This window comes from Zonotrichia albicollis, chromosome 4 (genome assembly GCF_047830755.1).
Source record: "Zonotrichia albicollis isolate bZonAlb1 chromosome 4, bZonAlb1.hap1, whole genome shotgun sequence".
Lineage (NCBI taxonomy): Eukaryota > Metazoa > Chordata > Aves > Passeriformes > Passerellidae > Zonotrichia > Zonotrichia albicollis.
The window spans coordinates 59,760,885-59,777,144 of record NC_133822.1 but is presented as its reverse complement, the minus strand read 5'-3'; the positions used below and the strand labels follow the sequence as shown (position 1 = coordinate 59,777,144).

The 16,260-nt window shown below is 40.3% G+C and overlaps 1 protein-coding gene across 7 annotated transcripts in view; it reads right to left on the bottom strand.

Moving 5' to 3' along the window:
* Positions 1–5,282: 5,282 nt before the first annotated feature.
* The window catches only part of MET (MET proto-oncogene, receptor tyrosine kinase), a 91,371-nt gene continuing 80,393 nt past the window's right edge, over positions 5,283–16,260 (bottom strand). For all 7 annotated transcript variants that reach the window (XM_074539937.1, XM_014275971.3, XM_074539939.1 and 4 more), the window contains 6 exons: positions 15,705–15,785; positions 14,908–15,089; positions 13,238–13,347; positions 10,636–10,801; positions 9,652–9,788; positions 5,283–9,508 (listed from right to left, as the gene is read on the bottom strand). In XM_074539937.1, the coding sequence (XP_074396038.1) occupies positions 9,298–9,508; positions 9,652–9,788; positions 10,636–10,801; positions 13,238–13,347; positions 14,908–15,089; positions 15,705–15,785 (887 nt within the window). In that variant the 3' untranslated portion in view covers positions 5,283–9,297. The remainder of the gene's footprint in view (positions 9,509–9,651; positions 9,789–10,635; positions 10,802–13,237; positions 13,348–14,907; positions 15,090–15,704; positions 15,786–16,260) is intronic.

Sequence of the window (16,260 nt, the reverse complement as noted above, 5' to 3'; positions counted from 1 at the left end):
AGTTGAGCACTTCAAACAGATGGCTTTTGTCCAGAGAGAGCTCTTCCAGCTTTTAAAATTACTTCTCATAAAATTTGACCAAGCTATTTAGGGGTAAGCTATTTAGTAAGAGTGGTGGGGAGGAGTGGCATTAAACTTGTAGAAAATAGTGTTGGATACCTTGAGCAGTAAAATCCTTTGATCTTCTTGCAGTCTCTAATTTCCTGATTGTGGCTGAATGTAGAAATGATGGACAAAGTTTCTATATTCTCATTCAGGTGATAAAGGAAGTTTGGTGAGTTAGTTTTTGTTTTTTTTTTTTTTCACTGAAATGAGCCCTTGTTGATTTGAATTCAAGTTGAAAATACCAGAGTGTTGATCCTGTATGTTGTACTTTATGAATGAGTCATGAGTCTGTTTTATACTATCTGCTTGGCAGACTAGTGCAGAAGCACAATATGAAAAGTAGGATCTAAACCAAGCATTTCATCAAGCAAAGACTTTTGTTACTGGCTTTTCAGTATGGGCCATTAACCTTTATGGACACTACTTTCTCTGCAATGAAGTTACTATTTTAACACCATTCACTATTTTATACAGTAAAAGATATAACTACATTAATTTTATGGTAAGTACTATAAGGACTTTGGAAGGGAATTTTGAGAGAAGTGCTGTGTCAATAATGACTTGTTTATCACAGTATTAATAATAGAAACATATTGTTCATCACCATCGAGACTTGTCTTCCTATTTTGAATTATCTACAGTGAATAATATCAGGTAGGTATTTGTGCACAGAACCTCCAGTGATGGTGCCTTCTTGGTGATGTGAAGATACTAGAGGCAAAGACACAAAACCTATTTCACAGTGCCCAGAATGGCCAATAGAAAAGAATTCCCCTCAATTATCCAAATGAATTGGCAGATATATTTGGAAGCTCCTAGATATATGACATAGATTTAAACATATTTTAAAATAATTCACTTTGTATTTTTGTGATGGTCTTAAGAAAATCCTGCTGATGCAAATTAATAATAAGATTTCTAGCAAATGTATTTTATCCTGTTATTTCAGATGTACAGGTATTTTTTCAGGATATTTTTGAGTAAACTTAATAAAAAGGAGTAGAAATAGTTCTGACATTTGTTTACCTTTTGTTGTCTGCCTTTTGTTTACCTGCATTTCATACAACAGGTCAGGTGTATGAAATGTTTGTATGAAACAAACTCACCTTTCAATGAGATGAGTTTGTTTTCATCACTCACTTCAGTGCCATAATTAATGGGAATTGCATGGGCCTGACAATTTTTTACCCTCTTCCCATCTGATTCAGAGCTACTGTTTGAAAATTCTGACAATAGCTGCAACATACTGGTGCTCAAAGCTGTATGGAGGACACAGCAGTGCTGGAGCACTTTTACAGTTATTGAGCTGTTAACCTTTGAGGGAAATGTTTCAATGCTGTTGTAGTTTTTGTGAACAGGTGGCAGATATATCACATAGGCATGGCTAGTGATTTCATAGACCAGGTAATTTCAGTAGGTACATTTCCAGTAACTGACAGTGAATGAAGAAGCTATTAAATTAATTACATTTCTCTACAAAATGCAAAAATCACATGGTCAAAGTGTTTTTAACTTCTGATGGTGGTTGTCATTCCTGTAGCAGTCTCTTCTAAGGTTTGCCCAAAGAAACTGGTAACATGCAGTTGGAGTTGGATGTGACTGACTCCTTGTTATGTGCCACTTGCTGACGAGGGTGTGTGTATTGTCACATCTTCCCACATGTTTGCCATCAATTCTCCATCATGAGCTCCAACAGGCTGCAGCTCCACTGTATTTCTTAAACTCCCTTTATTTTATATTGAGCCACACAAGTTAGAGAATATACCACTGTTGTCTGGAGGGCTTTTTTTTCCTTCCTAATTAAATTTCAAACTCTATTTTTAGCATTTGCATTCAGTTTTGTCACACTTGCAAAGCATGCCAACTGTCCCAGTGAGCTGCAGCCTCCTGGCAGCTGAGGTATCCATGTTTGGTCATGCACCCTAAAGTTTTTGGCAACAAAACATTTTTTACATCTTAAAGGAGGATATTCAACTGTCATTTGTGCCAGAGAGGGTCTCACTGTGTGCTTGATAATTAGAACCTGGCAAGTGTTAATGCATGGTTTGTAATGCATGGTTTGTAGGAATGCACAGAGCCTCAGAGGCCTGAGCAAGGATGAATTCCCTGTTAAATTGTAGTGCATGTGAAAAAGGGATGAACTTCCCAACAGCACTGGGCTGCACCAAACTACTTCCTGCTGAAACAGAAAAGTACATGCAAACCAGAGTTCCCCCTGGGCTGAATGTGGCAAGGATTGACCTTCTGGTGAGGGTCTTTCCCAGGCATTGTGTGTAGTGAGGAGGCTGCTGGTTCTTGAAAGGAAAGCACCAAAATTAATAGTAACAACAAGCCAGAGAAGCAGATTCTCTTACAAAACAAGAAATCTTTTCTCTTCTGTCCCCCAAGAGGTCATGGAGTGGCTACAAGTGCTTAGTCTTAATCAGAAAGACTCTTTTGGAATCCTCACTGGAAAAATGCTCCTGTAGTGTTAGCAGGTGGATGGGGATTGCAAAAGAAAAATTCAGGTTTAGTGTCAGAGCACAGTTCTGGAGTGAGAGACTGATTTCCACTGGTCTGGTGTCCGTTGAGTCAATAAAGTTGTTCTGAGTTCTCCCTGCTGTCTGTGAGATCACAATTTCTTGTAAATGTTTTTACGAATCAGTTTGGCACAATCCTTAGATTTCCTGTGTCTTTATTTCATGCTCGGAATACTCAGTTCATGACCTGCTTGTTAAAAAGAATGGAAATTGGAATTTTCAGGAATAGATGTTTTGCTTAGTGAGTAAAAAACCTATTATGATTTCTATTTCATTTATCTACTATGACCTTTTCCTCTGATATGATATTATGGCTGAATCCCAGAAATCAAATTCCTGAAGGGTGAGTTTCATCTTTAGGTATAAAATTATTTTGAGGCCCTTTTGCAGTTTCTCATATGTACTGTTTTTGCCACTGCAACCTCATAATTTATTTAGATAAGGCATGTAGGTCTCTTCTTCATGACTGATTTTAACACCAGAGACAGAAAATTAGCAATATGCTAAGCCTTAGCAACCCAGTGGTTCTGTGTACCATTTTCCTTTGTTTTGGAAACTTTTGATATTGGTGGATGTATTAAAAATCTTTCTTAATAGAGGCAAGTTACTCTCAGTGGAATAAAAATCTTCCTAAACAGAGGCAAATGACTCTCAACGGTTGAGTTAATAGCACACTCAAAAAGTTGGTGTAAAATCAACAGGAAAATTTCTGTGGGGTGAGGATATCCCTGCCTATTTTTCAGTCTCTTGGCTTTTGTTTAGGGTATCTGTTATGCAACGTTTTGGCCATGGGCCCCATCCACTGTTGATATTCCTGTGGTGGGAAGCCTGCCAGTGTAAGTCAGCTGCAGATCTGCTGCAGTGTGTACCTGGTATAATCAAAATTGCTAGGATGAGCATGGGAAGCTTGTGATTCTGTTGACCCTTTCATAAATGCAATATATAGCATCCCTGAGAAATCATGAGAAGTAATCAGAGGAATGTGTTACAAATCTGGTATTTAAGTTCAGACCATCAATTGACTGTGTGTTATGCTGGTTTAGATTGAAGACCCTGGTATTAACAGCGGACTGTTTTAAAACCTCGGAGATTTTTTACTGACTTTTCAGGGAAATCCTGAAATATTATTGGAAAGTAAATTAAATGTAAATAATTAGAATAAAAATGGATCAGTCTTGTGACATAGCAAAATGTTTTCATTCTTAGCTACTATTTTCAATGCATTTTTCACAGAATAAAAGAATATTTAGGGTTAGAAGGGACCTCTGGAGATCATCAAATCTGATTTTTACCCTGAAATATACTTGGAGGTAAAACTGAGTATATATGTTTTTTGTTAAGAAGTAAATGTGTCTGGAGAAAAATGTGTTTTGATGTTGTGTTTTCCTGATATTTTGAAATGACAAGGGCATATAAATACTGTTTTTAATCAGTTGAAATCACAGAATTAACTAGGTCGGAGATCTTTGGGATCATCAAGTCTAACCTATGACCTAACACCACTTTGTCAACTAGGCCATGGCACTGAGTGGCTCATCCAGTCTTTTCTAAAACCTCCAGGGACAGTGACTCCACCACCTTCCTGGGCAGCCCACTCCAAGGCCCAATCACTCTCTGTGGAAAACTTCTTCCAACCTAAACCTCCCCTGGCCCAGCTTAGACTGTGTCCTCTTGTCCTGTCTCTGGTTCCCTGGGAGAAGAGGCCAACCCCCCCCCCCCGGCTCAGCCGCTTTCAGGTGGTTGTAGAGTGATAAGGTCTCCCCTGAGCCTCGTCTTCTCCAGGATAAACAACCCCAGCTCCCTCACAGAACTTGTGTTCCAGACCCTTCACCAGCCTGGTTGCCTTTCTCTGGACACATTTCAACATCTCTCAACATCCTTCCTAAACTGAGGGGCCCAGAGCTGGACACAGCACTCAAGGTGTGGCTTCACCAGTGCTGAGTGCAGGAAAGGAGTCACCGCCCTGCTCCTGCTGGCCACACTACTGCTGATCCAGGCCAGGATGCCATTGGCCTTCTTGGCCACCTGGGCACACAGTGGCTCATGTTCAGCCTGCTGTCCATGAGGTGATGTGCATTGAAATATCCTTGAGTGAGTTAAGTACAAAATGTTCCCCTGAGATAAGACACTGGAGAAATAAGTGTGAAGGATCTGACTTAGAGAGGCGCAGGATGGTGTGTATTGCAGTGTTTGTGGGATACCCACTAAAAATACACTTCATGAAAGAGAACTTGTGAATTCAGTGGGATACATCTCATTTAACTGGGAGGAAATGTGTGGGGCAGGCTCCTCTTGCTCCAGAACCAAGAGCCCCATGGATTTTTCTCACAGATACAAAACACCTCACAGACATGAAACGCAGGATGGATGACCCTGAGGGGCACAGGTTCAGGTAATTGAAATTTCTTGTGAATTGTGACTGATTAGGGACTTGGATACCAAACACAAGTGCTGGCATCCTTGTTGGATCACACAGGTACTCCTTATGATAGCAAATTTCCAAGCTTCAAATGCCACTCCAACTCAAGAATTGTAAGGCTCTGCATGGGTAGAGCCCGTGGTTAAGCAAGAGGCTTCCTATTCAAACAAACTATGCCATAGTTGTTGACAACAAATATTTGGTATCTTTCTCTGACGCATTTATGACTAGGAGGCTGATTAACTGTGTGTTTGATTTATTGCTGCACTCTCTATTTTTAGATTTCTGAGTTTTTTTCCCCTCTCTCCCACAGTTTCACAGGTTGCTCTTCCCATGTTCATCAGAAAAAGCATATGGACAGACTTGTCAGTTTAACAGTCAATGTGAGCAGTAATTCTAGCATGAGGAGTTTAACATATTACAATAATTCCTTTTAATAACATGTTTATTCGGTCATGACAACAACTATAAACATAAGTACCATTCAGCTCTTTGCCAATATATGAGCTTACTAACATCAAATCTTACCAGAATCACATATTCTTACAGGTGTCCCAGACACAACATTAACTTTATTAAGCAAAAGTTCATAAATAGTAAAAATGTCCTCTGTTTCACATTGCAGCGTTCCTTAAGCATGTACGTACAAGTTTGGAGTAACTTCTCCAAATCTTTGTGTCATAAACTTCCTTAGCTGTTTTAACAACCATAGAGATGATTTTTTTTTGCCTGCAGCAAAGCCTTTTGTCCTTGAGCAATCTACAATTAGTATCACTCTCAGCAGACATGAAAGTTCATTTCTGAAATGAAAGTGGTGATGAAACACAATACAATATTATCTGCTCATAGCTTGCCTGCACACTCTGCCCTCATTATAAATCTTTCAGTTATAACACAGTATCCTAAAGAACAATATATCTCCCTAATATCAGTTCTTTATCTGCATTACCTCTCTTTGAAGATCCTAAAATGGTTGGCCTGCAGCAATGCAGATATTATACTTAGGGTGGAGTGTGTTTACAGTCAGTTCTTTTCCTTTTTAATATTTACACAGTATTTCTTAAGGTTGCTACAGTTTACGAATCATGTACATTGACATACGTTTTCTGAAATGTTCACAGTGCAGTATTTTGTGGCCTAACCAAACTTTGTAAATGTCATTAAAAATAAACTTTTTTTTTAATATAAAAATAGAATACTTTATGTGTTTACACCAGCAAACCCAGTTCTATTCTATTCTAAACAAACTATACAGTAGTATGCACAGAATTCCACAGGAACAGAAATGACATGTGATGTTTGCCCTAAAGTTATAGTACTCTTTCCTAATGAATAGAAGTTTTATTTACTATCTCTTTTCAAAGTTGTTTCTCTGGTCATAACATAGCATTAAAAGTAGATAATTCACTGGGTTGTGTGATCCAAGAAGAGAGTAAAGAGGGCCTGAAGCCATTTCTTCTTTTGATCAGTCTTCTCTGCTCTTCAGGGCTGGTATGAAGAAGTTACTGATATGCCTGCTATGGCGGGGTCTTTTTAGGTCAGGGCAGCCTGCAACACCTCTGCTCCTTGCTCACCTTTGTTAGGAGCTCTACCCAAGGGTGGGTGGCAGAGCATCAGCTGCTCACCAAGTGACTCACCAGACAGCAGCCTTCAAGTTTTAATTCCCAGAGTGATTCACTGTTTATTGAAAGAAATGGAGGCTTTTCATTTTTCAGCAAGAGATCTGTTGCTGTAGACTGTGTGACTCAAATAAATGACTGAATGTTGGAATAATGTTGACACTAGGAATGCTTTAAGCTAGATGATTTTCCCTTTGTTTTTGTACCGTCTGACTATACCAGAGAACTGGTAAGACACAGAATCAGAGAATCATAGAAAGGCCCAGGTTAGAAGGGACCTTAAAGATCATATAGTTCCAGCCCCTCTGCTGCGGGTATATTGATTAATGTTGAAAATTCCAGGGATGGGGCATCCACAACTTCCCTGGACAACCTGTTCCAGTGTGTCACCACCTTCACAGTATTTTTCCCCAATATCTAATTTAAACCTTCTGTCTTTCAGTTTAAACTCATTCCCCTTTGTTCTGTCTCTACATGCCTTTGTAAATAGTCTTGTTCCATCTTTCCTGCAGGCTCCCTTCAGGTACTGGAAGGCTGCAATTAGGTCATGCCAAAGCCTTCTCTCTTCCAGGCTAAACAATTCCAATTCTCCCAGCCTTTCCCCACTGGAGAGGTGCTCCAACTCTCTAATCATCATGGTTGATGATTGATGTCCTTCCTGTGATGGGGCCCCAGAGCTGGATGCAGCACTCCAGGTGGGTCTCACCAGAGTGGAGAAGGGGCAGAATCCCCTCCCTTGACCAGCTGGCCACGCTGCTCTTGATGCAGCCCAGGATACAATTGGCTTTCTGGGCTGGGAGGGCACTTTGCCTGCTCAGTGCAGCCTCTCATGCACCCCAAGTCCTTCTTGGCAGGGCTGCTCTGCATCTGTTCATCCCCCAGCCTGTGGTGATACAGGGGTTGCCCTGACCCAGCTGCAGCACCTTGCCTTTGGTCCTGTTAAAACTCATGGCATTCCCACCAGCTCTCTTCTTGAGCTTGTCCAGGTCCCTCTGGATGGCATCCCATCCTTCAGGTGTGTCAATTGCACCTCTCAGCTTGGTATCATCTGAAAATGTGCCAAGTGTGCACTCGTGCCCTTTGTCTGTGTCATTAATGAAGTTATTATAAATAACACTGGTCCCAGTGCGGACCCCTGAGGGACACCACTTGTCACTGATGGCCATGAGGACTCTGAGACACTGACCTCTATCCTCTGGATGTACTGTCCAAACAACTTCTTATCCATCCAACAGTCCACCCATCAAATCCTTCTCTCTCCAGTTCAGAGAGGAGGTTGTGGGGGGCTGTGACAAAAACCTTAGAGAAGCCCAGGTAGATGACATCTGTACACCTCCCCTTGTCCACTGGTGTAGTCACTCCATCCTAGTAGGCCACTAGGCTGGTCAGGCAGGACCTGTCTTGGAGAAGCTGTGCTGGTGTCTTGAATTCTGGTGAAGAACTGCTCTGTCCTTCATGTGCCTTCTAGGAGGGTCTGTTCCTTCCCAAGCACAGAGGTGAGGCTGACAGGTTGGTAGTTCCCAGGGTTGTTCTTTGTTCTCTTCTTAAATATAGGTACCCTGGTCCCTTTTTCCAGTCACCTGGGACTTTCCCTGGCTGCCATGACTTTTTGAATATCATGGAGAGCAGCTTGGTGAGTGCATCAGCCAATTCCTTTGGAACTCTGGGATACATTTCATCAGGTCCCATAGACTTGTGCACATCCAGGTTCCCTGGATGGTCATGAACCTGGTCTTCACTTACAGGGGGAGGGGCTTTGTTCCCCCAGTCCTCATCCTGCTGTCCATCCTTTCAAGAGGTGTGGGAAGAAATGTTGCCATTGAAGACTGAGGAAAGTCTGAGGACTGAGGGAATTCTGAGGACTCAAACTTCTCCTCATCCACCGGCACTGTTTAACAGAGAGGGAACACCTTCTTTGGCCTTACTTTTCTGATTAACATACCTGTAGAAGCCCTTTCTGTTATTCTTTGCATCCCTTGCCGGGTTCAGTTCCAGTTTTGTCTTGGTCTTCCTCACCCAGCTTTTACTCAGTCATACTTTTCTATACTTGTTTTATTGCACACCATTTCTTGATTTTGATTTCTGTTAAGACACCACGAGGCTGGCTATCTTGGCTTCCTAGGTTCTTAGAAACCTTGTTGATGTGGTTCAAAAATCCAAAGTTTTCCCCATGTGGGATGAAAATACATTTTAAACTCTTGTAATTCTCATTGCATTTCTTGGCCTTTTGTGTGAAAACCATTTCTGCACTGTTCGTTATCCTAAAGTACATGCACAGTAACAGTCCTTCCAGCCATACTGATTGATATTCTACTTCCATGGCATTTGTTCTTGGGTCTGAGCACACATTAATGACATTTTGTGGGAACTAACTCTGGAGGGTAGCACACCACATTTCTATTTGGTAAATTGATGGCGTTCTCCAAATACTTGGAAATTACTGTGAAGGTTTATGGAATCCTGTATCCTTAAACAATATGATATTGTGTCCTTGTACTAGTGCAACTTGGGCAACAACATAAACATGTGCAACAGTGTTCTCACAAAGACTGGGCAGTAAAAACTAGTGGACAAAATGTTTTGCTCTTTGTTCATACAATGAAGAATGGATTTTCCTTAATTTCAGACATACCCGTCATGTGTCAACATCCATGTCTGTGTTGTCTTGTGATGACAGAAGAGAAGGATAGGGAGCAATGGACTTGACATTGACATAAGTAGCATTGACATGAACATAGTGTTCCCCAATAAAAGTGGAGAAGATTGTTGATATTTTTGAAACCAGTTCAGAAAATGCTGGACGCATCTCAGGTTTCGGATGCCAGCACTTCAGCATGACTTCATACCTGCCATTCAAATAGAAGAGGTGTTCAATTATAAAATCGCATAAAAAGAAAAAACCCAACTCTCTCTTTCCTCCCACAGCCTCAATTACTATAGCAGAAGAATCAGCAGGATTTGCAGAAGCCTTTGCAAACGATTTACTTACAGTGGATCAGGACAGTATTCAGGTTGCAGCAGCCTTCTTCCTTGTAGTAAGTAAACAGTTATATCAAAAGAATTTACATCAGGATAAGGTGGTGCCCCTCGTGTCATAAGTTCCCATAACAATACACCAAAGGACCACTAAGAAAACAAAGATATAAATAAGAAGTTAAAGGGTTGGAGGGCTTTACATTTCTGCTTTAGAAGATGGTTTGACAGATTTAAGCATTTAACTGCATGGATTTTCCCTTTGAAAAGTTGTTTTACTGCATTCAGCTTTCTTTTAAGTGGGCTAATAAATGCTGCAGGGACTTGAGGAGCCACTTAAAGACCAGCCAAAGAATCTCAACTAAGTAAATGAAAGAAAATAAAAGCCTATAGGCCTGCTACTTTGCTGGTATAAATTGGCAAGACTTCTTTTGAGGTTAATGGAGCTCTGCCAGTTTACATGAACTGATGATCTGTGTAAATACCTGCTGAAGACAATACACATGGTGAAAATTCTGTGCATCACAGGTCAGTCGGAATCTGGATTGAAAAGAGAGCTAAAATACAAACCAATCCATCCAATGACTTCATTGTAACAATTTTTTCTTCGTACATGGCCAGGTAATACTTGAGATTACTGTAGGCAGCCAGACTAGACTTTTATGAGTCTCCAAGTTAACTTGTTCTGTCAAGCTTTCCAGAGCCCCTCCTATAGCAGGGTTCTTGGCTTCTAAGAATGTCCTTAGTGTCCCTTGGTACAGGGTTTAACTCCTAATTCTTTCCTGAGCAGTAACATATAATCAGGTCAACAACCTCTTGCTTAGCGATTGGGACAAATACACTTTCTGGACGTAGAAAGACTCTTTTGTTCTTATGTGAACAAAAGCTAGATTCAAATATCAGTTTTCATTTGGAGCCGTTCCATTAATTAAATACTAGAAAGATGCCTCAGGCAATATAAAAGAAATAAATAGGTGATACAAATATGTTTGTACATTACCACATCTGACTTTGTTGTGAATTTCTGAGTTTGTAAACTTTCCAAAGCCATCCATTTCACTGGCAGTTTAGCTCCTGTTTTATTGTGTACACTGTAGTATTCTTTATCATAGATATCTCTAGCAAGACCAAAATCAGCAACCTTGACAGTGAATTTTTCATCCAACCTACAGAAAAGACAAGAGGTATTATTTGCAACTGAGTGGGAAAGATTTACCATGTTGGTGGATTATAATGACTGACTTGCATTTTTGAGACTGTGACTTTGGATGGCAGTACTTTATTTGGCATCTATGAACTAATGTAACACTGAAACAAAAGTGCAGCAAAGCATATTTGACACCCATTTAACACAGTGAATGAACTCAGGAAATTACTGATATTGTTTTGATAATACAATTTGAATTACAGCTATTTTAAAACAATTGCTATGTATAAAGATTTTTGCTAATAGCCTATACATCCTGATTGAGTTCTACATCATTTCTTCCACAGCTGTTTTTTCTTCTGTATCCTTAAAACCTGCTCATTTTTATTTCCAAGTTAATGCATCACCTTTCCTACTGACTCTCAGTTTTGATAAGGAGGGATCCATCATTATCTCAGTGACTGCCTTTATGCAATAATGTAGTCCTGTAACTAAGGATGAGTTTGGTGTGTATTCTGGGGGAAAATTATGGCATAACAAAAGTTCTGTTGGGGTACCAGCTCAGCCATACCAGCTTCCCTTCTCCTAAGCCTGGTATTTGTCCTGATAAGTGGTATCATTGTTACAAACAGACAGAGTGTGGATGTGGGCATTTTCAGGCCTATCCTTCTTTACAGACCTAGTCACAGCAAGCACTTCCTTTTGGGCTTCCTTACAGCATCACACAGTCACAGAATGGGTGTGGTTGGAAGGGGCCCTGAAGATCATTTAGTTCACCATAATCTCCCCTGCTCAAAGCAGGGTCTGCTGCTACAGGTTGCTCAGAACCATGACCAGCTGGGTTTTGAATATTTGCAAGAATAAGGACTCCACTACCTCTCTGGCGACCTGAGCCAGTGTTCAGTCATCCGTATAATAAAAGTGTTACTATGTTTAAATGCAATTTTCTCTGTTTCAGTTTGTGCCCACTGCCTCTTGGCCTGTCCTCGGGAACCACTTAGAAGAACCTGGCTTCCTCTTCTTTAAGTCACCATATCAGTTATACATATGGATAAGATCCCCTTGAACCTTCTCTAGGCTAAATGATCCTGTCTCTCTGTGTCTGCACATGACATTTCCTTGTCTTGAATTTATGAGGTTTCTGTCTGGACAACTCTGGTCTGTTGAAGTCAGTGCATGGGACAGAACCATCTGCTGTATTTAATGATGTTGTAACTTAATCTGATGAAAGGAGTAGGAGGAACTTTGATGGATCAACAGGAAACAGTTTATGCCATAGCAGATTACTGCACCTCTTCCAGGATAGTGGAATAGAGTATATAGTTCCTGAGGACTATATTTGCAGCTGGCTTCCTTTCTGATAGACATCACCAGTGCAGCAGGGCCTGTACTGAGTGTGGGATTGCACATGGCCTCTGGGGACAGTGAGTCTGGTGGCCTCAGCTCTCCAGGCTCTGAAGTGCTGATCCCTATGGAAGTACATTCAGTGGTCCTGTGAGACACCCTGAGAGCTGCTCCTTCCTCACCCAAGGAAGAGACAGTAACCCATTGCCACCATTTGGACTTTGATTAGATGAACTAGGTCTTTTGTTCAGAAACCCAATGCATTTCTTCTTAGGAAATATCAAAATCTGCTTGTGGCTTTTTTTCCATCTCTTTAAACAAACCAATACCTGCAATAAAATGTTCTTTTTCAGAGGCTGTTCAGCTGCACAGGTGTGCAGCCTTGAAAGAAGAGTAAGACATCTGATGTCACAGGTTAATGACCTTTTTGCAGCCAGAGTTCCAGTTTATGATGTGCTAAAAATAAACTTTAAGGCTGTGCCTCATTAATTCACAACATCAGTGATAAATCAGCATAATCATATTGGCAAATCCTGTATCAGTTTTTCTTTGTGGAAACAGAACTGTCTGGCTTCCCAGACACTAGTAAGATTCTTTGAATAATAATTTGTGTGCCTGTTTGAGCCAAAGTAAGCTCATACTCGTGTAATGAAAGACTATTGTCAAGAGGTCTCACTGGTGTTTCTTTGTGTTCCTGTTTTTCTCACCGAGTTCCCCTGTGTTCCTCTCCCTCCTGGTTAGGTGTGGCAGCACAGACATGCTGCTTCTGAAGAGGCTGGGTGGAAGCACAGCAAGTTGAGGCAACAGCAGTTTAACTTCCCTTAGGAGATGCCTTTTAAACTCTAACCAATGATTTTGAGAGGCTACTCTTTCACCTCAGCTTTCTTATTTCTCACACTCAAAAAAAGCTTATGTGTTAGAAATGAGCCCTTAGCAAGATGAGTAGCTCATCAGCATGCAAGACAAACCTCAGTATAATTGCAGAGCAATGAAAAAACCACCATCTTTTTACTAAAAAATAGCAGAATCCTGGAAACTTCAGTTTATCTCATCTCACTGTTTTACACAGAAGAGTGTGGCAATGTGGCTGAAAGTAGACGTTTGTACTTACATACAGTTTCTTGCTGCCAAATCTCTATGGACAAACTTTTTACTTGCAAGGTATTTCATTCCTTTTGCAACCTGAAGGCCAAATCCAATTAAATCTTTTACTGTTGGATTCTGTAAAATACAAACATTTATGATAAAATTAATGCAGAAGCTTAAGGATTGGACTGCTTTATGCTGTGACTCTAGGTTTTATCCACCTCTCCTGCCACCAGAATGATCAAGAAAGGTTGGCGCTTGTAGTGAAACTGGTTTAAGTTTAGGTCAGCTTCTTACCCCCAGTGAGAAAACACACAATAAGAAAACAAAAGAGCTGACAGTGTCCAGAAGAGTAGAGTTTGCAGCATAAGCAGCATAACCTGACCTGAGAAGTGGAACAGTATGCTGAAACTTCAGCATCACAGATGATACAAAAAATTCACACATGTGGACTTAAGGGTGATAGCGTGTAACTCAGTAGAAGGTAATAACTGTGAACTTGGAGCTCATCAGCTGGAGATGACCAAGAGAAGAGAAAGTCCTATTTGGCACAAAACAGGTGCATCAGTATGATGTCATGAAAAATGCAAATGAGACCTTAGCAGTTACCAGAGGAAGATTTTTGGCAATGATTGTTAACTCTTTCTTCTTGCCTACATGGTGAGATGATACTCAAAATGTTAAATACCAAAATAAATACAAACATAAACCTCTAAATCTTTTATGGCAATCATATGACTTGTAATAGTAAGGATCCTACAGATTTTTGTGGTTTTGACATTGCTCCTTATAATTTTCTTCTGTGGAACAATCTGATTCAACTGTGGTCATTATTCTATTTATTTCAGGAAGGACCATGGCACTATTTACAGACAAGGGTCCTGGTGCTTGTAGAATGAAAGAAGCTCAAATGGGAGCAGGTCCCAGCCTCTGAAAGCTTACCTCCTCCAAAAATTTGTTGAAATGATGATTTTTTAAATTGTACTGGCTATTGCTGATTGCTGTAAAAGCAAGGACAAAATCCTGTTGGCTCAGAAGTAACTTTATATTGTTCTAACACTGTGAAATAGGTGAAATACTACAGTGTTAAGTGGGCTTGCACTACCTGAGGTAAGATCTGTGGTCTCCTACTTGAGAGAAAGCAATGAGGCACATTTGAGGAATCTACAGTCTTTCAATGGAAATGGGGAAGACTGCTGATAAGAGGGTATGCATAGTTTGTATAAAAGCCCCTGTTTTTCTTTCTTAAGATAAGAAGAAAAAATATTGACAATAAACGTACTGTGACACGAGCTGCACATGGAGTTCCCTTACCTAGGAGCTGAAAAAGCAGATGCTGATGACTGGCACTGCTGTGCTAAAGTCAACAGAGATGTGCCAGTTTAACCAGAAGATGATTGGGCCTCTGGACGTAGATCTCATAAACACATTTGTTTATAAAGAGGCTTATGGATGGGAAATGAGAAATACTTATTGCTGATAATTTCTGGGAAACATTCTAGAGAGGAATTTGAGGGGGAGGGGAAGGAGTGGCACTGCTGTGGCTGGGCTCGATGCCAGACTAAGCAAGTGCTAAAGGTTAAGGTGTAGGAACAGCAGCAAGTTGCAGACGTAATGTAATTATGAGAGCCTGGAAGTGTTGGAGCAGGGCGTGGCCAGGCTTGCATTACCCTCCACACCTCACCAGGTACTTACATGAGTCTCATTCCTAATGAAGTTTCGAAGATCTCCATGTTTCATGTATGGAAGAACAACTAATGGGGATCCTTCATTGGGCAAACAGATTCCCAGGAGTGACAGAACATTGGGATGAGTGAAATCTTTCATGATTATTCCTTCTTTCAGAAACTGAGCTACTTCTTCCAGGTCTGTAATTCCTGAGAAATCCAGTCATAAAATCAGTTAATTAAAAGAAACAGAAAAAAACTAGACTTCATTTTTCTACAGCATGTCATTGCACAACAAAGTGATAATGAGAGACTCCAAACATGCTCTCCACCTCCCACATTACAATGAAGTTATGTGCATTGGTTTTCCTACAATGACCAAATACAGGTTGTTGGTAATATTAATTTTGTTTCTCCATTTCTTATTTTAAATTATTTAAAATTGAATAATAACACTTGAGTAAAGTCCTAAATAAATTTTATACTACCTTCCTGCTTTTCCAGCGGCTTTGCCCACTCTTCAGCAGTTTAACTTCCAAACCCAAATCTTCAGTACTCAGTAGAATAAAAACGTAACACTACCTTTCCCTTATTTTCCAGAGTTGTTTCTTTGTAGAGGAAATATATGGAAATTTCATTTGATGTAAAAATATATGCCAATGTGTTGTGGTAATTTGAAGTAACTGGAATTGCTCCAAAGATAAATCTGATTCAGCTGCAACTAAGGATCTTTGTTTATAAGTGTATACTTCACTGGAATTTATTGGTTCACCCAGTTATCTTTGGAATTAGTAGTAATGTCTCACTATTAAACATGTAACTCACTATTCAGTGACTTCACAGCACAATGAATTTTCCTGCTATCGTTATCCAGCAATGTCCCATGGTACACACAGCCAAAATGTCCTGTATAAAAAAATGAGCAATATTAGCTTTAAGAAGTAAAATTAGCTTTCTGGTATTTTCCATTGGGTAACAATCATACTGTAAGAAAGTGATCACACTCCATTTCTATCCAATTCCCAACATTTGTAATATACACTTCCTAACTAACATATTAAAATAAATGGAATCAGACCATTACATAAAACCACCATTCATAAAATCACCATTACATAAAACCACCACTACATAAATCCACCATTACATAAAATGAAAACTCCACTTGCAGCATAATTGGTGTTTCTTGACCTAAATGCAGAGTATAACTAATGACAAGGCTGGCGCCACAAACATTTCGTGTTCTTGCAATGACTAAGCACACGAAACCCACGTCAGCCCGTTCCCATCATCTCCTGTGACATGGGTGTCAAAGGAGGACGCCTGCAAGGCACAGGGAGCAGGTAGAAGCTGACATGACCATTGGATTGGTGGCTCCCAG